The sequence below is a fragment of the Sminthopsis crassicaudata genome, chromosome 3 (genome assembly GCF_048593235.1).
Source record: "Sminthopsis crassicaudata isolate SCR6 chromosome 3, ASM4859323v1, whole genome shotgun sequence".
In the NCBI taxonomy this organism is placed as follows: domain Eukaryota; kingdom Metazoa; phylum Chordata; class Mammalia; order Dasyuromorphia; family Dasyuridae; genus Sminthopsis; species Sminthopsis crassicaudata.
The window spans coordinates 213,635,787-213,658,409 of NC_133619.1; the positions used below are offsets into that span (position 1 = coordinate 213,635,787).

At 33.8% G+C, this 22,623-nt stretch overlaps 1 protein-coding gene across 6 annotated transcripts in view; it reads right to left on the bottom strand.

Moving 5' to 3' along the window:
* The window catches only part of REPS2 (RALBP1 associated Eps domain containing 2), a 267,978-nt gene that overhangs the window by 103,132 nt on the left and 142,223 nt on the right, over window positions 1-22,623 (bottom strand). For all 6 annotated transcript variants that reach the window (XM_074299901.1, XM_074299899.1, XM_074299897.1 and 3 more), the window contains exons 6-9: window positions 19,666-19,804; window positions 15,365-15,428; window positions 11,946-12,088; window positions 5,687-5,781 (exon numbers count right to left, since the gene is read on the bottom strand). In XM_074299901.1, coding sequence (XP_074156002.1) covers window positions 5,687-5,781; window positions 11,946-12,088; window positions 15,365-15,428; window positions 19,666-19,804 — 441 coding nt within the window. The remainder of the gene's footprint in view (window positions 1-5,686; window positions 5,782-11,945; window positions 12,089-15,364; window positions 15,429-19,665; window positions 19,805-22,623) is intronic.

The following is a 22,623-nucleotide window of genomic DNA, read 5'->3' on the forward strand; positions in this document are numbered from 1 at the left end:
CTTGGGAGAAGAAACTTCAAAGTGCTCAGTGGAAGGATAGGTAGAATCCACCATGTATGAAAATTTCTTTAGGAGAAGCAGCCCAGAAGGGATGAGTCACTATCAAGAATGGAGATCTAAAGATGAAAAGAAAACTCACCAATCAACTTAAATTTTTAAAAGATATATATATAGTAAGCACTTATCAAGGGCCTTCTTTGTGCCAGGCATTTTGCCAAGATCTAGAAGATTCAAAAGTTGAAAGTAAAGACAGATAACAGAGGATGAATACAAAAGTACTGCACAATTTTCTGTTAAGTACAGACTTAGGAGGGCTAAAGCTAAGAATGAACCAAGATTGTTAAGGAAAGTGAAACATACCAAAAAGGATTTTTTCCTTTTTTTCTTTATTTTTACTTTTAATAGCATTTCATTTTCCAAATACATATAAAAGTAGTTTTCAACATCATTTTTGTTAGACTTTGTGTTTCAGATTTTTCTCCCCTTCCCAAGACAGCAAGCAATCTGATGTAGGTTAAATATGTACAACTCTTTTAAACATATTTTCATATTTGTCATGTTGTGCAAGAAAAATTAGAGCAACAAGGAAAAAATCATGAGAAAGAAAAAAAAAAACAAAAAGGATTTTTTTCAAATTATATCAGGCAAAAGAAGAAAATCAAAGAACGAATAAGATCTAAGTTCAGAGTATGTGAGATAACATATCAGGAACAAAAAGAAGACAGATCTGTTAAATTCTTATTTTGCTTGTTCCCCAATTCAAGAATGAACTTTGCCCTGGAAGAAATCAATGATGGCTAAAAAATTGATCATAATTAAATCCTTAAGAATTTAAAGACCTATTAAGTTGCTGGGTCACCATCAATAATATCTGAAAGGTTATGGAAGATATGAGAAATACCATAAGATAAAATAAAGGCTATTCCAATTAAAAAAAAAAAGGTAAGAAAGTAGACTATACATACTATAAGCCAATGAGTTTGACTTTGAAGTCTAAAATGAAGATTAAAGAGATAATGAACATTTTGAAAAAGAAGCAACAATCACCAGGAATCATCTTGGTTTCATCATGATGATTTCATCAAGAACCAATCATGTTGCTATTTTTCTCTCTCATTTTTTGTTGTTTGAAGCTTCTTGTAGAAAATGACTAATGTGGAAACATTTTATACAAAATTGCAGATGTAAACCTATATTGGATTGCTTTGCCATTTCAGAGAGGGGTGAGGGAAGGAAGAGAGAAACAGAATTTGAACCTCAAAACTTAAAAAAAAAAGTACAAAAATTTTTAACATGTAATTGGGGAAAAATAAAATATTACTTAAATAAAAGAAACAATCAAGCCAAAGTATTTTTGTTTCCCTTTTTGACAAGATAATTAAACTTGTAGATGAAGGGAATGCTATAGATATTTTAAACTAGATCTTAGCAAATAGTTTCATGCTACCCTCATGGATAACAACAATAGCAATATAACAGCTAGGGTTTATATCAATCACATTTAAGGTTTGTGAAGCACTTTACACATATTAACATATTTGATCCATACAATAATCCTATGAGGAAAATGTCATTACTATCCTCATTTTAAGAATGAAGAAGCTGGACGCAGCATAGAAAGGTTACACAACAAGAGGCACACAACTAGCAAGTATCTAAAACAAAATTCAAATTCAGGTCTTCCTGACACTAAATCCTATATTCCATCTACCACAGTCCTTAATTGCCTCTGGTGAAAAACAGGAGAAATATAGACTATTAAAAGTAATCATTAATGGTTCAATGTCAATTTGACAGAAGATCTCTTGTGGAGTGACCTAGTAGCTATACTTAATCCTCTGCTATTTAACATTTGACATTTTAATTGGATGATAACTTGAAGAATCTACTTATCACATTTATAGGAACAGCTAGGTGGCATGGTAGATAAAGTACCAGCCCTGGAGTCAGGAGGATCTGACATCAAATCCCAGTCTCAAATAGTTACTTGACAGTTAAATATTTTGAAAATGTATAGAAAGAAGAAAAATACATACAGAGAGACAATCAGGAGACACAGTGAACAGACTGTCAGGAAGACTCATCTTCCTGAGTACAAATCTGACCTTAGATAATTACTAGTTGTGTGACTCTGGACTGTTTGCCTTAGTTCATCATGTGTAAAATGAGCTGGAGAAATAAAATAGCAAATTATTTGAGTATTTGTGTCAAGAAAACCCCAAAAGGAGGCACAGCGCGTTGGACATGACTGAAACAACAACAACATCAAATTTACAGATGACACAATAGTGGATATGAAATTCAGGACTCCAACAGGTCTTGTAAACCTAAAGCACTGAGCTGATAATAATAATGTAAGATTTAATAGTCATGAATGTTAAGTGGGAAAAAAGGGGAGATATGGTTAGAGAGTAACAAAGATCTGGAGGTGCTGCCAGACCACAACAATAAACAGTGTGATAAGACAGGCAGAAAGCTAATATGATCTCGGTTTACGTTAGGAAAGGGATAGTTCTAGGAATAAGCAAGTGATAGAGAGCCTAAGGGTACCCTACCCTGATAAAGCAACTTTGTTTATTTGGAGGAATCACAGTTTATAAAGGACAATGACAATCTGGAGAACATTCATGTTAAGGCATATAAAAGCAGCCATAATGGCTAAGGGCCTTATCCATGTTGATCTAAGAATTACTGGAAAGATCAGGATAAGTTCAGCCTGAAAAAGAGAAGACTTAGAGGAATTTGATACATATATTCAAGTTTGTGAAGGGTTGTCATGTGAAATCAAGATTAGACTGTTGACTCTAGGGAGAAGAATAAGGAACAATGGGAAAAAGTTAATGCAGAATTGTAAAGCTAAACTTGATGTAAAAAAAACTCCTGAGCTATTACTCAAAAGTGAAATGGTATAACTTAATAAATAATCAGTTCCCTCTTACTGGAGAGTTAGAAGAAGAGGGCTGGATGACCACTTGTCAGGTATGATACAGGAGAGATTCCTTTTCATGGCTGGGTGGCAGTAAATGGTTACCAAGCACCTTCCTAACCCAAATTCTATAATGAGTGAATCCTAGCTCAGCAATTACTAACTGTGAAAGAATGGCATAGGTTTTTTTCCTCTTTAAGTTTCAGTTTCTCTGTATCATAGCTCTTCTCATAATTTCAAATGAGAGATTTTTTAAAAGAAATTAAACTAATAATTTGCCTATAATGCTGGGTGTGTTTTCTACTCAAAGTCTTGACTTCAAGGATATAAAACTGAACACAGATATACTGAAAAAAAATTTTTTTAAGTAATAACAAACATTCAATGACCACAAGACTCATTATTTTCCTCAGTAAAGTAGTTGTTGTTTTCATTTTATTAGAATTGCAGGGATAAAATGTAAATATGATGTCCAGAATAAGAAACTTGAACAAGAAAGCCAAATACTCATGACATTCTTCTGGTATTATAAAACTGCTTCATAATTAAGCTCTTAGATAAAATCTTTCAACATTCAAGTCAGATCTTGGACAGCCAGACCCACCAACACCTTGTAACTCTATTTCTACAGTCTTTCATCTGGGCACACCTTTGTACTCTCAATAGATATTAGTATCCTAGTTCTAGTACTTGTGAACTATTATATATTCTAACTGGTCTTTCTCCATTCATTCTTATCTTTCTCCAAACAGGTATCACAATGAATAAAGCACTGGTTCTGGAGAATTAAATCCAGTTTCGGGAACTACTAACTAGTTGTGTGACTCTAAGCAAGTCATTTAACTTCTGTCTGCCTCAGTTTCCTCAACTGTAAAATGAAGCTAATAACAGCACCTATCTCCCAGGATTGTTGTGAAGATCAAATGAAGTAATATTTGTAAAGCACTTGGGCATAGTGCTTATAAAGCACACAGAAAGTATTTAATAAATACTTGTTTTCCTCCTTCCAATCTGTCCTTCATACAGTCTTTCTCATGCACTGTGCATTAGGATTCCTAATCTTAATTATGCATACCTAACTACCTAAGCGTGTCCCCTCCTCAAAAACTTATAATAATTCCTTATTTTCTAGATAGCAAAAATCAAACTTCTTGTCCTGGAATTTAAAGCCTCTACAATGTGCCTCCAATCTAATTTTTTTTTTCAAATCTTATTTCATACTGCTTGTTTTTATGAATGCTACATTCCAACTAAAGAGGACTGATTTTCCCAAGATCTCATCCAGCACTATTCTACCATGCAAGCTATCTCCAATTTCTAGTAAATAGATAGATAGATAGATCTATAGATAGACAGACAGATAGATCTTCTATCTCTATTCCTGATAAAATAGTACTCTTCCCTCCAAATCTAGTATAGGTATCAGCTCCTTCTCAAAGGCTTCCCTCAGTTTCTTAAATGAAAGTGACTTTCCCCTTATTAAATATCCTTATGTCATTTATCCTGATTCTCCTTTTTGCCATGTAAAATTCTTCTTTATTGATATACATATTTTTATTCTCTATTAAGTTCTCTACTACACCTCAGGTCAGTGACTATATCATGTAATAAATGTGTGTTTGAACTGAATTAATGGAGAAGCTTATCCTGAATAATATGAAAAAAAATACAGTATTAGAATAAAAAGAGTCAAATCTCTGCTCATTATTGCATCACCTTGGGCAAACCACTTAACCTCCAAGACTCACTTAGCTTCTTCATCTACAAAATTTCTTGCATAATTATCTCATAGGACTATTGTAAAGAAAATACTTTGTAAAGTTTAAATGTGACCAAAAAAGAAGACTTAAGCATGACCCAATCATTATCTTCAGATCTCAAATACCTACTTATAACATATATATATATATATATATATATATATATATATATATATATATATATATATATGTATATATACATATACATATATATATATACATACATATATATGCAAGAGGATCTCATGTGAATAAAAAATATTCAAAGTATATATTCTAAATATCTTTCATTTATCTTTTATCACAGCTGCAATGGCCTTAAAATGAATTGGCTTAGTTCAATGGGAGAACTGTTCACTTCTTAATGACCTGGGACCCGGGGGAGAGATAGGGGAAAGGGGGAATTGTAGGCATTGTAAGGAAGAGCAGCTTGGAAATCTCTCCTTAGAAACATAAAATCAAGGAAAATTTTCTGGTCTTATTTTGGGGAATCATCAATACTCATCTTAATTGATTCAAGGGTTAAAAACCCATATGGATACAATGCCTCCAAGTGTATTTTTGGATCCCAAACTCATTTCCTATGAATGAATACTTGCAGGTACAGTCTTCAGTTCTAATCTGCTCTCAGCAGCTAGGTTCCTTAATATAGTACTTGGCAAATGCTAGGCACCTAAGCTCAATCTAAAAAGTAAGGCCAAAATATAATGGTTTAGATTGCAAAGAGAGGGAGAGGAGATTATTGCAAAAGTGAGCAGGGATCAAACCAGAAGACTTCGTCTCTGTCTTTTTATAATATCTAAAGGTATTTCAAAACTCTTGAAAAAAATTATAACATGAATTTGAAGTATTTTTGTACATTTAGCTCTAAAGAAAGTAACTAACTAGTTTATGGATGGGTAAATGATATAAATTTATTTTCTAACATTACTGTCAAAGCCTACAGATTCACATTCTACACATATCTCTATTTAGTTATTAAAAATACAGCTTTTCTTACCTCAATTCGATTCAAGTCTCGTGGCTGTTGGTTTACAGGCATTGGCTCAGAATAAGAATCAAATAATGCACAGTCCCATTTGGACTTAAGAAAAGCTAGAGGGAGACAAAAGGGAACTACAATGATATACTCATTGACTATTGTTTTACACTCTTTCTCGTTTTGTGAATTGAATGCTTTAAAAAAAAAAAAAAAGTTTAATTCTCCTTTGCTTGCCACAGCAGCCAATAATAACACTGTAGTCAAAGATGAGGTAAATTAGGCTGTTTACATAATTTTTAAACATTGCAGAGCAGCTTTGCTATCCTAACTGCAATTATTCAAGTTATTTTTTTCCTCAGTCTAGATTTTATAGCCAAGAGACTTAATAATGTAGATATTTCAAAGATATTGATGAAATGCTCACTCTTTCAGAGTAGATAATGAGGAATTAGAACCCATATTACTTGTAATTAAAAACAGGGAAAAGCAGAATTTTGAAATGATTGCTTACACACACACACACACACACACACACACACACACCCCTTCTCAATAAATAGGAGTTATTGCTACTGTTAAAGTTGTTAAAACTCATGAACAGCCCTATCACTTCTAGGATTCAAGATCCAAGATCACTTATCCTCTTTAAGACTCACTCAGCTTTATATACAAAAGAGAGTTGATTCTCAAATAATCTATCCCAGAGGGTTAATATACCTGTTAGAGTACTCCATCATAAAGGAATTTGGGAAGAATTATATCATTAACTAGAAAATTTGTCAATATCTCAGAAAGAAATAGTTGACTCACAAATTGATAAGCATTTAAGATATTAGGAAATTGTAAAATGAAGTTCAATATAGTGTCCTCTTTAAAAGAAAATGTTTTAACAAGGTACAATAATGTATTAAATCTTAATTATTTCTATTAATTTCTTCCCAAATACATGAATTTCCATTAGAATGACAGTATTCTGACCAAAAATACTGATTCACTGACTATTGGTTTTAGAAATAAAGTTTATCCCCTTTCCAAAGCATGACGTCATTCCTATGTCTGACAATACTGACAATTGATGATGGAATATTTTCTTGAACTTTCTGTGTAACATTCATACTTTGGCATCAGGTATGTTACTTTTTATAAATACAAATCTAAGTTTTGCAAGAAATGCCCAGGAAGCTCAGAAAATGGTAATATTTCTAATCACAACTGGCCTTTTAAAGATCAAAAACATCACGGTGCCTGATAGAATTTCTCTGATATCATTTTGTCTCTTCCCATATACCTTTCAATTCACTTAGAATACACAACAAAAATTGTTTCCAGGCCAATGTAGTTCTTTCAAGCACCATCACCCAGTGTTCCAACCATTATAAATTAGATCATCTGTTCCTAGGAATTAAATGAAGACAAGTATCTCATTGTGAACAAACCAAAGATTTACTAAGCCTATACTGAAACAGCCTACACTGTAATTCACTCATGTTAAAATTTCTAAAGACTCATAGTTAAACTACAAAATTGTCCAACCTGCCATTCTAGTTCCTCAGTTTTTAGGAAGGAGAAAAATATTTTCTTTTCAGCTACTTAAATTAAAGCTAAATTCAGTATTTTCCATTTCACCAGAAAGAAACTTGTGAAGTTTTGAACTCATTGCAGCATCAAGGCAGAAGAATGTTCTCCCTCAAACCTGTCAAGAGCTGGATGAAATCTAAAGAAAAATTGGATGCAGATCAATTTTTAAATGTTGGAACCCGATCATGAAGCTCCAAGGAAAGTAAAAATGTGAAGCTGTTGAAATGTCAGTGACTGGGACTATGAACATTTTTCAGTCAGGCCAAGAGAGCAGAATTAATCTAAGGTAGACTGGTTTTTGTTTTTGTTTTTGTTTTTGTTTTTTTTTTGAGACACAAAAAGTGACTAAAGTCAAAAGGGTTTTTTTGGGTTTTTTTGTTTTTGTTTTTTGGAGGTTTGTTTTGCTTTGTTTTTTTTTAAGTGGCTGTGATTATATTTATCATTGTCTCTCTCTCCCCACTTTAAGTCAAGCTCTGAGTGGGGAAAGAAACTTCATCTGTCTGAAGGATGGACAACATTCTAATATTCATTCAGATGTATTTACTGCCTCTAAACAAAAAAAATCCATTTTAAAAAATTATGTCCCATCCTTCAAGTTTGCTTTTCCTAAATTCAACCTATTCTTTTTCTTATTTCCTGAATTCACATCACAGAAATTTAGAAGGATTTTAGGAAGTCTTAAATGTTTGCTGGTAGCACCATAATTATTATTTGCAATTAATCTTGTCTATCCTAGAAAGCCATGCAATTTTTGTTTAATTGAAGGGTAGGTAAGGCTAAAAAGAAACAAGGAGCATTGTTCCAAAAGACTGTTTCATTAGTCAAGGGAGGCTGCTTCCTTGCAAGTTCTTTCTTACAGAAGCCCCTTTATTAAAGAATAATCTATTCACAGTAACCATGCCACATCACGAAATTAAAGAGACAACACTGTTTTTGCTAACACATTGTTTAAGCACAATTTAGCAAAAATATTTTTAAATCTCATTAGCATTTTTTGAAACATCAATGAAATTCTTAAATGAAAAACTATCTAATCTTCATCATGGGAAAGATGATTCATTCCATAATCAACAAGCATTTTGTTCAGCACCTATTATGTAATGGGCACACTGTGCTAGAACTAGAGATATAAAATATCCCTCATTTGTAAAATGTAAATAATAATAGCACCTAAATCCTGGGGTTGTTATGAGAATCAAACAAAACAATTTCTGTAGTGCTTGTAAAAGTGGGTATTATTTTATTTATTATATTAGAGGTAGCAAAGTAGATATATGTTATATTTATATATATACATATATATATATAAAATAGGGAAGACTTGTATTTAAAGCTGGTCTCAGACACTGTACTAAGCACTTGATAAATAAGTTTTACCCTTAAAAGCAAGAAAACGTGGCTAAAATGGGGGTTGAGCTGGAATGTGAGAGGGAAGGCCACTTTATTTGTAAAACTAAGATAAAAAGTTCTGGTGTTTTTTATTTTTTGTTGTTTTTGGAAAAATGGCTGTGATTTTATCTAAAATACTCTCTCCCCCTTTAAATCAAAATTTCAGCTTCATATGGGAAAAGAAGTGCATTTTTCTGAAGGATGGAAAGTATTCTTTCATATTTCTGGAATGTCTCTGAACAAGAATTGCCATAATAATAATAATAATAATAATAAAACATAACATAACATGCCAGGCATTGTGCTAAGACTTTACATTATTATCCCATTTGATTCTAACAACCATGAGAATTAGATGCTATTATTATTCCCATTTTACAGATGAGAAAATTGAGGCAAACAGAAGTTATTTGCCCAAGGTCACCCAGTCTTCCTGACTCCAGGCCCAGGGTTCTAGCCACTAAGCTCCATATTTAGCCACATATTCTTAAACAAGTTGTTTATGGAATCTTATAACTGAATGTGTAGGTCACTGAACTATGATTTATTATCAGTAAATGTCTGATTTGTATACCTAATTTACATACCTATGTACCAGGAATAACACAAAAATGTATTGGTCAAAAAAGGGTCTCAAGTGGAAACAGTTTAAGGAGCTCAGCACTGAAGTACCTGGCAGCCACAGAAATCCACTCATTTATAATCTTCAGTGGGAATAGATAGATTTGTTCAGTTTAGAGTGGCTCCATGATCAAGAAAGAGGTTAACCAAGAGTAGGGGTGCCAATTTCTATAGTACAAGGATTCTCAGGTTTGAGCTTGTCCCAGGTATTTCTGAAGATTCCTGGGAAAACTTATGCTATGCCTAAGTCTGTAGAGTCAGCAGTATTTGGAGACATCTCATCTCTACAAGAAGTCTGGCAATTTGTAGGCTTGAATGTTAGGGGAGTAACCCATACATATAAATACATACATACATATACACATATACATACATACATATACACATATACATACATATATATATATATATATGTGTGTGTGTGTGTATACGTGTGTATATATATACACATATGTTTATATATGTATTTTATATGTTTATATAAATACATATACATACTTGTAAATTATTTGTTCAGTCATGTCCAACTCTGATTGATCCCCATGGATTTTGTCCCTTGTGTTTTTTGTGGATTTTTTTGTCTTTTGGTAAAGACTGATTTTCCATTTCCTCCTCCAGTGGTTTTTTTTTTTTTTTTTTACATATAGATGAAAACTATATTTTATAGATTTTTTAATAGATGAGGAACTGAGGCAAATATGGGTTAAATGCCTTGTCCAAAATCACATAGCTAATAAGTGTCTGAGGCTGCATTTGAACTTGGGTCTTTCTCACTCCAGACCCAGTGTTCTATATACTGTGTCACCAGCTGCCCACACATACATATACTAGAAGGTAAACTCAAGAGTCCTTTTCTTGATATATTACTTTCCATTTATTCTATATATCTTGTATATACATTTATTTACATATTTTTCCTTCTATTAAAAAGTAAGCTTCTTGAGGGTAGGAACAATGCATCCTGTGCACACAACAATGCAAGGAAGGTAAAGGGCTTAATCATTGCTTATTAAATGGTCTCTGCGCTCATTTTATAATCTTTATAATCCTAGGGTTACTCCTAGTTGCCTTAGCTACGGAAGTCTTCATGGAGCAGAATTTATCTTGTTTTTTAAGTTTCTTCCTACCCATGTATCTGCCCATTGTAATCCACATTTCCAACAGCTCAAAGCCAAAGTACAAGTATGAAGAAGAGAAAGCACATATCAGAGAAAAGGAAAGGTCTGTTAGAGGATATGTGTTGCTGAATAAACAGCTGTCAGACATTTCTCATAAATGACTGAAAAGGAAAAAATAAATTATATGTTCCAAAGAAGGAGTATTGCTACAATAAGCAGAGAAAGATAAAATATAAAGAAATTAGGGCAGGAGTACCTAAACAGGAGTAAAGCCAAGGAAATTTTAAAAGCCCAAATTACAGCTAAAATAAGAGCATTTTCATTCTGATTTTTTTTAGCTTTAACTCAACAGTACAATATTGCAGATAGTACTTTTTAGTGATTTAAGAATTACATTTTACAGTTTAGTTATTTGCAAATTTCCCTCCTGTCCTAAAAATCACAGACTCAGCAATTTCCTTAAAATGTTTCAAATTTTTTAGGAACAGGTAAAATTGCTCCCAGAAGGGAAATATTTTATTATTTATTTATTTATGCCTAGGGCATAATCAACTTAGTAAATGGAAATGGAAATCACAAATTCATAGGATGAGACAAAACATGCTTATAAAGAAAAGACCATCTAGTCTAATTCCTCCATTTTACAGATGAAGAAATAAAATCTCAAAGAGATTGGTATTTACTCAAGGTCACATTGGTGGTAGGGGTCAGAGGAAAACTTTGAACCAACATTTTCCAACTCCAATGTGTTCCCAATTTACCAACTAAAACAGATACAATGAGTCAACTGAGGCCATCAGAGAGGAAGTGACCAGCCCACAATTCCACAAGTAGTGTAGCAGAGATTCTATTTGAACCTGTCTACTTTTTTCTATATCACATTTAAGCAAGCAAAGAACGTTTATTAAGCACTTTCTGTTTACCAGACACTGTTTATTTGGGATACAAAGAAAGGTAAAAATAGCTCTTGCTTTCAAGGAACTCACATTATCACTACATGATCAGAATCATGAAATAATTTTATTGAACTGAAAATATTGCTGGTCATTTAATTCCCTGATGCTAGGTTGTACAGTGAATATAGCACAATGTCTGGAATCAGGAAGACCTGAGTTCAAATTCAACCTCAGATACTTTGTTGCTATGTGACCCATATTGATCTAGATTTCTATTACACACACACACACACACACACACACACACACACACACACACACAAAAGGAGTTGGAAAGCAAGATTTAGAATAAAGAAGTAAAGAAAAAGGCAAATGTAAGGAACTCAAGAGAATCTCCAAAGGAGAAACCAGGAGAGCAACATGGACTTTTGAGGACAGAATAGTGAATAGCTTACAGCAAAATAAGGAACAAGTCTTTCAGGTTACTCTGGACCATTCAATCTGGGAATCCTGACCATTTTTTGCAATTCTTTTATATTTTAAGGAAGAGAAAAAAAATACATTTTTAAAAAAGCACATTTTTAAAAATCATGCATATGAAAAGCACAAAGTTTACTGATTTTAAGAAATGGATCACCAACTTAAAAAAAATCCAATTGGAAAAGATTCCCTCACCCGTCTGTAGGTAATCCGGCTGTAGGGTTTGGGGCAGAGATTCGGGCAGTGGGTAGCCATTTTTCCTGGCTACAATGAGGTGAAAGGCAGCACAGAATTCAGGCAACGTCAGGGCTCCATCACAGTCCACATCGCTGAGCTCCCTGAAGCCAACATAAATGACAATCTGACATCCAGGATCCAAAGGGAAGCTTTTTTACCTATAACCAGATTCCAAACTTCTTTAGCTGCTATCAGGCAGTTCCCAAAAGGCTCTAATTGAAAATATTCACATTTGATATCTATGGGGGGAATTATTTTTAATATTTTTAAAATTAAAAAAAAAAACTATTGGAATATAATAACAGTTTGCATTTACATAATAATTCATATCTAATAGACCCTAATTAGCAAACCCACAAAGGCCCTAGAAAATTTTGTTATTCTAAATTTGCAAATGATTCCCTAAGCAACTCTTGGAGACCACATTTTAGTGTAAAGGGATTGAAATCATCAGTGTACACACACTGAAAAATTCAAGTTTAAGATTTAGCATTTAAGATAAACATTTCATCTGGGCAATTAGTTGATAAGATAGATAGAGCATCAGCACTGGAGTCACAAGTATCTGAGTTCAAATCTGGTCTTTTATGTTTACTAGCTGTGTGACCCCCCCATTGCCTCCAAAAATAATAATAAAAATCTTACCTGAACTCTCACTGTAAGTACTTAATGCCCTATGGCTTTTAAAAGAATTACATAAATATAACAAGATACAAGCCAAATCCATCCTTAGGAACACTTAAACCTAGACCTAGAAAGAGACAAATGGACCACAATCTTGAACTGACTGAAAGACAAGTTTTCCAGTCTTTTCTAGCTCTGATTTTTTAAACACTCCCTCCTATTAATAAATCCATCAATAATCATTTATTAGGTGCCTACTATGGTCCAGTTACTATGCTTTCCTTCAGTAAAATGATTAGCAGATAAGGTAATGGAGTTTGCCTAATAATTATTTAAATGGATTAGAGTGAAGGTTTAGAACAATCAGGTTGGGAAATGTCAAGTTAGTGTTGTGATTATGTAGTAAATATGGGTAGTATTACAGTATATTACCACATTTCCTGTCTTATTTTTAAACATATTAGAAATACTTGTCTGGCCAAGATCCTAAGACCTTAAATTGTTGAGGAATTTTTTTCCCTCATTTGAGAATTCCCTATTGTGAAAGGATTTTGCACTTAATAAATATTTCTTGAATGTATGTTAACATTATCTTAAAAGACCAGGGTTATCTTGAGAGAGTTAGTTTGTCTTCAAAATTAACTCTTAACAGTTTTCAACTATTGTTTCACAGTGAAAGATGATTCCTGGACATTCGGGGTCTTACATAGTTACGACAAAGGAAACTTACTTGTTGTGTTCTGTTTTCTAGAGCCCCAAGTTGGGGTGACAAAACATATCATTGATTTCTAGAGACCTGACACTGGGGTGATTAAAATAGACTGCTTTCTAGAGCCCTCAAGTTGTGGTGACAAAACATACTGTTGCTTTCTAGAGACCCCACACTGGGGTGATTAAAATATTCCTTGCTAGTGGAGAAGTGATGAGGCAAGTCTCCAGAGGAAGGGGGGGGGAATGGAGTTCATTTATTTCAAGGACTTTCCCCTTTATATAATGTAACAAAAAACAACTCTGTGCATGTGGGACCACATAAACAACTTGCTATTGTATGAAGTTTGCCACCTGGTATCACTGCCTCAATCTCAACACAGGTTGTCACCGCCCCCTGACTTCTCAGGAAGGCCGAGAGCCCTTAGGGGAGATGAGGAGCAAACCAGACATTGTCGGCAGGTTCCCTCTGGACTGAAGGGTCTTATACCTCACCCAGAGTTTCCCACTGACTGTGACCTCTACATCTTGTGTGGGAAGATGTCAGGGTAAGTATAAAATACATAAAATAATATGTATTCTTAATAGTACTGAAAAAAGAAGATCCTATTTAAGGAAAATCTAAAGTAAGTTTTATATTACTTTTATCTTATAATTCATATTTAGTGTTACCCTATGTTTATTAAAGGAAAGATCTGATATGTCATCTATCCAAAGATGCAATGATTTTTCTCCTATATTCCACTACTCAATTAAAAAGTCAAAGATATCACCTTTATAATACATGTTATATACATATAATAGTATACTACAGATATTAGTATGTGCATGTACTATTATAGTAATACTATAACACATATATAATAAAATATAGATAATAGTTTATGCATATAATACTATAATATATATATAACAACATAATATGGATATTATGTACGTAAAACCCTATAATACATTTGATATTATATAATACAAGATGATAATACAGTGCCCAGCATTGTTTATTGACTGCCTATAGCCTCTGTTGCATTTGACTAAGACAAAGAAGAGAGAGATTCTAGAGTTCTTCTCAGGCTTTAGTATCAGAGTAGACTGAATATAAAGATAGTTTCAGAATGTGAGAGACATTGGAAGGGACAAATTTCATTGAAAATATTTTCCATGGTCACTAAATGTATGTACTCACAAAGATGGTAAGCAGTTTTACTCAATAGTTAAAACAATAAACAACTTTTTAACATTGAAAAGAATGCTTTACTTGTATTTAATAAGCATTTTGTTTTACATTTACAATCGTTTTTTGGTATTCTTCCCAGCCTGAAGTAAGATACTGGCCCACACCATGCAGTAAGGTTTACAGAAGCACCAAATGGTTCTCATAAATGCAAATTGGGCCATCTGCACCATTCTTGAAACAAGCTCATCAAAAGTAAAATCAGCTGGCTTGTCAGTAAAGTGCAGATGAATTCCACAGCTGTACTTATTAAACATTAGATATTAATTAGGACTTATCTAACAAAACAAATCAAATATGCAGAGTTCAGATACAACTAAAATATTTTAAATTAAACTTTATCTCTGCAAGCCATTACTTGACTTACCCATCAGCCTGTCAGTCATTGGCTTCATCATTGTCATCATTATCAGATTCATATATAGATATTAATTTAATTAGTTCTTTAGTTAACTCATCAGAAAGGTGCAATACTTGGAAGATAATAAATCAGACAGAACTTCTGATACAACTTATAGTGCTTATTCGGAAATTTTGATCACAAAAAATCAGAAGCCAATCTCATTTTACACATGAGGAAACTGAGACATACAGATTAAAGGACTTGCCAGCACTCATATAGCTAATAAACACAATCTTGATGAGAACAATGTTTTTGAAATTATTTTTAAAATTAAGTATTTTAATAAAATTTTAAAGTTCCTTTAAAATAGTAGCTTTTCATTGTATTAAGAAAACATGTTTTAAAAAGCTGCATTTGAAGAAAACTGATTAAGCAGCTTAAAGAACTTAATGGTTCAGTTTTACTTACCATATATATGAAAGTTCTGGAATGGTCAACTTGGATTTGGTGAAAAAGTTCTTTGCCAAAGAACCTATAGAAAATCACATTCTTTAAACAATAAGTTAACTACATATCTGATAGCAGCATTAATGTTCTTTTGCATAATTTGCATGGCACTTCTCATATTAATATTAACAAGCCCTCCCATGATCAGAAGTGAAATATGCCTTTTTCAAACTTTAATCACTTGAGATAAAGTAATTAGGTAGATTTCCTAAGGTTAAAAGAATATGGTCAGATGTCTGAATATCCTGGATCTTCATCTTGTTTATATCATAGACCTCTTTAATATTATATAGATATAACTCACATAAACAAAAGCTCTTTCAGATCCTCAATAATTCTTAATAGTGTAAAAATGTCCTATACCAACCCATATAGTTAAATACCATTGTACTAAATTAAATCCTTCAAAAAATATCTGTACATATATATGTATATAAAAATATACACCTATGTAATTAAGCATTAATATATTTATTTATATTCAAATTTATATTTTAAAATAATTCAAAATTATGTGTTAAACCTGATTCCTCTCTGCTCAATGCCCCAGAGTTATAGTCTTTACCACAGACTTTCTAACTTAAATAAACATGACCCCAAACACCACATTCAACTATTTATTAATGTGTAAAATACAAAGTTTTCTAAAGTGCATATGTCTAAAAGGAAAAAATAATAACTATTCAAGAATTTTATATTATAAAGTATTGATCTACCAGATAAGGTCTTGCCTAACTTCTTTAAAATTCTTACTTTATGGATACTATAATACTTCTAAAGGTAAAAAGTGACACCAAAGAAAAATCTCTTTGGGTATGTTTGGCCAGCATTCTTTGAAGAGATCTTTGGGGACACAGGTCTGTTTGATAACTTTTTGAACAACCTCCCCAAAGAATTATTCTTTACTTTTTTTAAATACTTGCAAATATCTCTCCAGTGAGCAAAGACACTACTTAAAGAACAAATTAATAATCTTTGTGTTAGAAATCAGAAAATCATCCTTTTACCTGAACTGTAGACATTAGAAGCTTCATATTGTACTCTAAAAAGCCCTGAACAAGTCATTTAGGCTTTTTGTCTCAGTTTCCTCAATTATAAAAATGGTGATAAAGATCTTATCTATCTCAAAGGGTTGTTGGGAAGATCAAATGAGATAACATTTGTAAAGCATTTAGCACATTGTCTAGTATATAGTGCACCTGACATAAAAACTTATTCCCTTTCCTTTGTTCCTTCTTTTATTCTGATATTACAGAACTTATTCTTGGCTTTAAAATACATGAACTAAACCTGTAAATGATCAATTCTGATCTCTATCCCACAGTGCCCAAAAGCCTCAAATCTTCAGCTTGGGTACTAGCCAAATTTAAAACCAGATAGCATTGATTAAGGATGTATTCACAAAATCAAGTCTATTTCAGCCATAAGAGTTAAAGTTTTTTTAATTTTTACTTCTCATCTGATCTTAAAAATTTTATTATAACTTCTATTTAAATCATGCTTTAAAGTTTTTTAATTTTTACTTCTCATCTGAGCTTAAGAATAAAATTCTGTAGTTATTATCCACATTTCACTATTGAGGAAACTGAGGCTCACAGACAAGTCTCTATTCACACAACTATATTGCCTATATTAACAAAACTACTAAGTGCCAATAGAGGAACTTGTACCCATATTCCTGACTGTCACATGCTGGTTCTCCATATGATGGATTGCCACTGTCATTACAGCAGCACTTTCTCAATATAATCAATTTTTTAAATGGATCCAGTAGATAAAGTGCATGGAACATATATCTTTATATTGGTATTTTCCTTCTAAGTAATCATCTTTCTCAAAATATTTTTGGAACAATTCCTTTGGAATTTCCTTTAAAAATTATTTATGAGCTAATGAGCCATATAAGAAAATAATTTCTTAATAATTATAAGGCACTCTCCCCTAGTCCACTGTCTTTCTCTTTCTCTCACTAGCTCCACTTAAATTTCCTAACTCTTGTTTCTCCACTAAAAGGAACACTTGGGTTCCAGACACATTTTCCTCCAGAGTGATTTGTGTGCTATAGCCACAAAAACCAGGGCCAGACTGTGTCTGGGTGGCAGGGGGAAACCATATGCACATTAGTTGACAATCTAAATGTATTTTCATGCTTCCTGCCTGCATTAAGTATCATAAGTATTCTTCAAGCAAGTTGTGGTCCCTTTAAGAAACTAGTCCTTTCAGATTGATTTATTCCTTTTTGATTCCCAATCCCTCCTAACTGATGCATTATCAATTCAAGAACCTAGGACCTTTTATTCACAATTCCTGGTTAAAAGCATCTCTTTTAAATTCCAATAGGATCCCACTGGATCTGAGCCAACTTGGGACTACACACTGGCCCCTTTAGCTAAATCTCTCATTATAAAAGAGCCAAGCTGGAGTCCTCTCTTTGCAGAGGTTCCAAACATGCCAGCCTTATATCTGGCATGCCAAGGGTCTCTGCCCACTGGAATAATATTTCCGGTGCCCTCTTCTCTTTACCTAATTAATACCTTTTACTAACTAGATTTTAACTTTACTTCCAAACCCCATAATAAACCTCTTTTATCAATCTAGGTTTTCAGACTTGTAAATTCATGTATCCAGGGACTCTTGCACTGCTACTAGACCTCATTTAATTTCTTATCATTTTGCTGAATCCAGAGGAGTTACAGGGGAGCTCTATATTTGACTCCCTGTACTCCAAACCTGCCACTAGGCCTCATTTTCATTTGGGTACCCCAAATCTACACCTCATCATTCTCACAGTCCTTTATATTTTGATTTTAGACTTACAACCTAATTTGCATTTATTTGTTAGCATGTTTTGTAAACTATAAACTATAAACTAGCAGTGCTTACAATGGATTGTAGAGAAAAAGGAAGCAAAGAAACTAGTCAGACAAAATGCCTAAAACTAAAAATGGTAGCAACAATGGGAAAAGAAAGAAAAGAGAGATGTGAGAGAAAGTGTAGCAGGAAAATCAACAGGGCCTGGGGACTAATTGGATACTGGGGAAAACGAAGAGGAAAAGTTCAATGATAACTCTGAATATGGAGAAAAATGGTCATACTACTAAGGAAAATTATTAAGTTGGGAGGATGGGGGACAGGTAAATTTAAAGGTGAAATATCAGTCACTGATACATTAGGTGTCAGTCACTAATACATTAGGTATCAGTGGAACCTTCAAGGAGGGATGTCCATCAAGCAGTGAGATGTATAGGATTAGATCAGTCCTATTCCTTGTAGAGGGAAACAAAAGTATTTCCTTCAGCGTGAATTTGGCCTTCCAAAAGCAATCTTATCGACCAAAAGAAATCTTATTGGTGAGTACACAATATCCATTCTTGACCTCAAAGCCTCAAAATGATATACAATAAATAGGATGACACAGTCCTAAAGTAAATTCAGAAAAACTGTCATATAGGAAGAAACTTTAAGGTTTATATCTTACTGGCTTTTTGATGACCCTTTTTGTATCTATTCCACCACCATCCCATTTTCTCTTAAGAAGATTAAAGGATTAAAGACATTTTTCAGCATGGTCAACATAGAAATTTGTTTTGCTTGACTATGCATATTTGTGACAAGATTTTGAGTTTTCCCCTCAATGGGAATGGGGAAAGAAAATAAATGCTTATTAATTGAAAAAAAAAATTTGATTTGAACAGAAAAACATGAAAAATGTGAGATTGATCCAGGCTACACTGATGGAATGTAGCTTTGAGTAGACTCAATGAACACTCTTTTCCTCAAAAATAATAGCAACAACTATTTATACATTATAATTTGGGGGGCGTGGAGGGGAGGGAAAGTCTTTTATTAAAAAAAAGACAGCAGATGTCAAGAGTTTGGGGAAATGTAAAGCATAAGCTATAATTACTACTGTTATTGTTGCTACTCTTACACAATTAAACATCTTTTAGAAATGATGAATGTTGACATCAGAGCTGATTTCAATCAGTGCTTAGTATAGGAAACAAGGCCCCTCCAGCTTGAAAGTGAAATTGGAATTGTCCAGTTGAGTGTGATTTCTACAGTTTTTCCACATCTTTTACAATTGTAAAATAATTGTCCCACTAGGGAAAAGACAACAACAACAACAAAACAAATAACAAGCTAGCCACAAGCTCTCCTTTTGACTAGCTTCAGGAAACCTTAATGAGTTTATTTTGCATTTCTGTTAAACAAGGAGTTACAAAGGGACCTCCTAGCCTTTTCTCCAGAAGAATACTTACCTGAAATGAAGGAACTCAGGTCCGGTTGAAGGGATTTGAATTGATTGATGTAGTACTCTCGCTGTTCTTCTGTAATTCTCCACGGGTCATCTGGATAATTACTGTTGCTCTCCTGGGGTTCCCGTTCTACAGAAAGGGACTTTGAAACAAATTTAAGTGAGAACCTGACTTTTCTGGGCTGACATTTAAAAAAATTTAAATGTCATCGGTTATATCGGTTGTCCTGTAGTTCCTCCTATTATAAGGAAGTGAAAAGGAATGGAACTTTCATGGGACAGTAAAAGATATACAATACTTCCTCTCCACAAGAAACCACAAATAGGGTCATGGATCTAGAGCCTGAAGGAATCTCAGACTGGGTCCAATCACTTCATTTTATAGTTGAGGAAAATTAACTAGGAAGGTCAAGTGACTTGTAGATAGTGAGCAAGAGAAGCAGGTTTTGAGTAGAGAAAACCGAGAGCCTCTTCTTTCAAAGTATACTTCACTCTGTGTAACCACTGTGTTCCCAATTGTATGGATATCAGATAAGTATAAATGTATGGTAGCAACTTGCTCTTTAAAGGAACCATGTAGTGAATAGAACTATGAAACAAGAATTCCTTCCTGATTTTTAAAAATAGTTATTTTTGCACAGAAGTTGTTGATTGACCTTAGTTCTCTAAGAGAACTGATACCATAACATGTAAGTGAATTGGATTTAAGAGAGGGAGGGCTGTGCAAGGTCACCTGCCTCACTTTCCCCTCCAGAGCCATCAGGATCCAGTAACCAGATACAGATCAAGACACATGGAGATGGCCCTGGATGAAATGGGAGACTATGGCCTTTTTAAGCTAAGGTCTTCAACAGATCTTGACAAGGGAGCCGTGAAACTCTTTTAAAGTTGCTAAAAGGAGAGATTCTCCTTGAACCCTGCCTCTGTGGGACCCCGCCCGAGGGAAAATAGATAACAGTTTCATTCTGTTATCTTGGTGGGGCTAGTTGAGTCCATAGCTGGAGAATTCCAACCCTATTGAATTAAAGAAACTCATTCAATTCTATTCAATTCCAGCTCAAACTCTACCCACAAGAACTGCCCTCAGCTTATACCCAAGACTTCTATTATAAAAAGAGTCAATCTTAAATCCTCTCTTTGCAGAGGACCTAACATGCCAAGGAAACCTCTGCCTGCTGAGATGATATTCTCTTTCAGCATTACCTTCTCTTTATCCTCACCTACTTCCCTAATGAGACTTTATACCTCTCTGTCGGGATCTCTCTATTAGAAACTTCACTTCTCTGTCAGGACCTTGCCACTAAGGAATTCAGCCTTTCTATTCATGCACAGCAAAAGCTGACTTCCCAATGTCAATAATAAACTTCTTTTTATCAGTGTAGCTTTTCGAGTTCATAAATTCCTTTACAAAGGACCTCTACGCCACCAGAAGGCCCAAACTCGCTACCTTGTGCTAATCCTAAAGGGATTTTCTTCATTTGGGAAGGGAACCTCTTCATTTGGTTCTCTGAATTCCAAACCTGCCACTAGACCTCAACATTTAACTCCCTGACCACCAGGAACCCTAATCTCATCATTTTGGTTCCCTGAATATAATCTCATCAGTCTCAGCTTAACTGAGATGCACCTACTATAGATCATATATTTTTAAAGCCTAACATACATGTATGCTGAATTATTCTATTCAGCTTCATAACATTCTTATGAGACAATAATAAAAACAACATTATGTAGCACTTAATTTTCAATAACCATGTCAGGGAATGGTATAAGTTTGATTAATCTTATTTTATAGGTGAGAAAACAGACGCTCAGAAAGGTAAAATAATATAGTAAAAATAGGCACACAGTTCATATCAGAACAAGGATTCAATTTGAAATTTCCCAAGCCCAAATTCAACATGGTTACATTCCACCATGCCATAATTAAAAAAAAAAAAAAAAAAAAAAAGGAAAGTGGAGAGTAACCTAAAACCTTCTTTTACAAATAAGTAATCAATAGTAGTAGTAGTAGTAGTAACAGTAGCAGCATTTATATAGTACTTTAAGATTTACATATAAAATTTCAAGTCATCCTCTTGAAAACCAAATAAGATATATGCAATTATTATATCCACTTAACAGATTGGGAAACAGAAACTGAGAAATGTTAAATGATTTGCCCATAGCTAATAAATGGCAGAGGCAGAATTTTTGAGATAGACAAATAGATACAAAGAAACTAAATTATTCAAAGCATACTATGTGTCAAACATTATGTTAGATTCTTTACAAATAATTATTTGATCCTCAAAATAATCCTGCGTTTGTTGTTGTTCAGTCACTTCAGTCTTGGCCAACATTTTATAACCTCAATTGGGATTTTCTTGTCAAAGATATGAAGTGGTTTGCCATTTTTCTTTTCCAAATCATTTTCCAGATGAGGAAACCTAGGCGGACTGCATTAAATGATTTGCCCGGGATCACACAACTAGGGGATACCTGAGGCCAGAATGGAATAAGGATGACAAATTTTCCTGACTCCAGATGCAGAGCTCTATCCATTGTCCGACCTAACTGCCTAACTATGGAAGATTTTTTGGATGAAAAAACTGAAGTAAAAGGAGGTTAAATGACTTGCCTCGGAGTCATACAACTAACAAATGTCTGAGAAAGGATTTGGAATTCAGATGCTCTGGACTTCAAGTCCAGCACTCTATCCACTACACTATCTACTGACCTAAACAACGGAAACATGGAGCAAATAGGGGAGGGAGGGGAGGACACATATTCTAGAATGAGAACCCAGGCCAAGTGAATCTCCTAAACATATGGCAGTCTACCACCATGTTGCGTCCAAATGTGCCCAAGAATCTCATAAAGCATTCCTGGCAGAACATTGCCTGAAGTGAAGCAGATGCATGACCAAGATTCCAGATGTGGAACATCACACAGAGCATTCCCAATGGATGGGAGGCTAGTT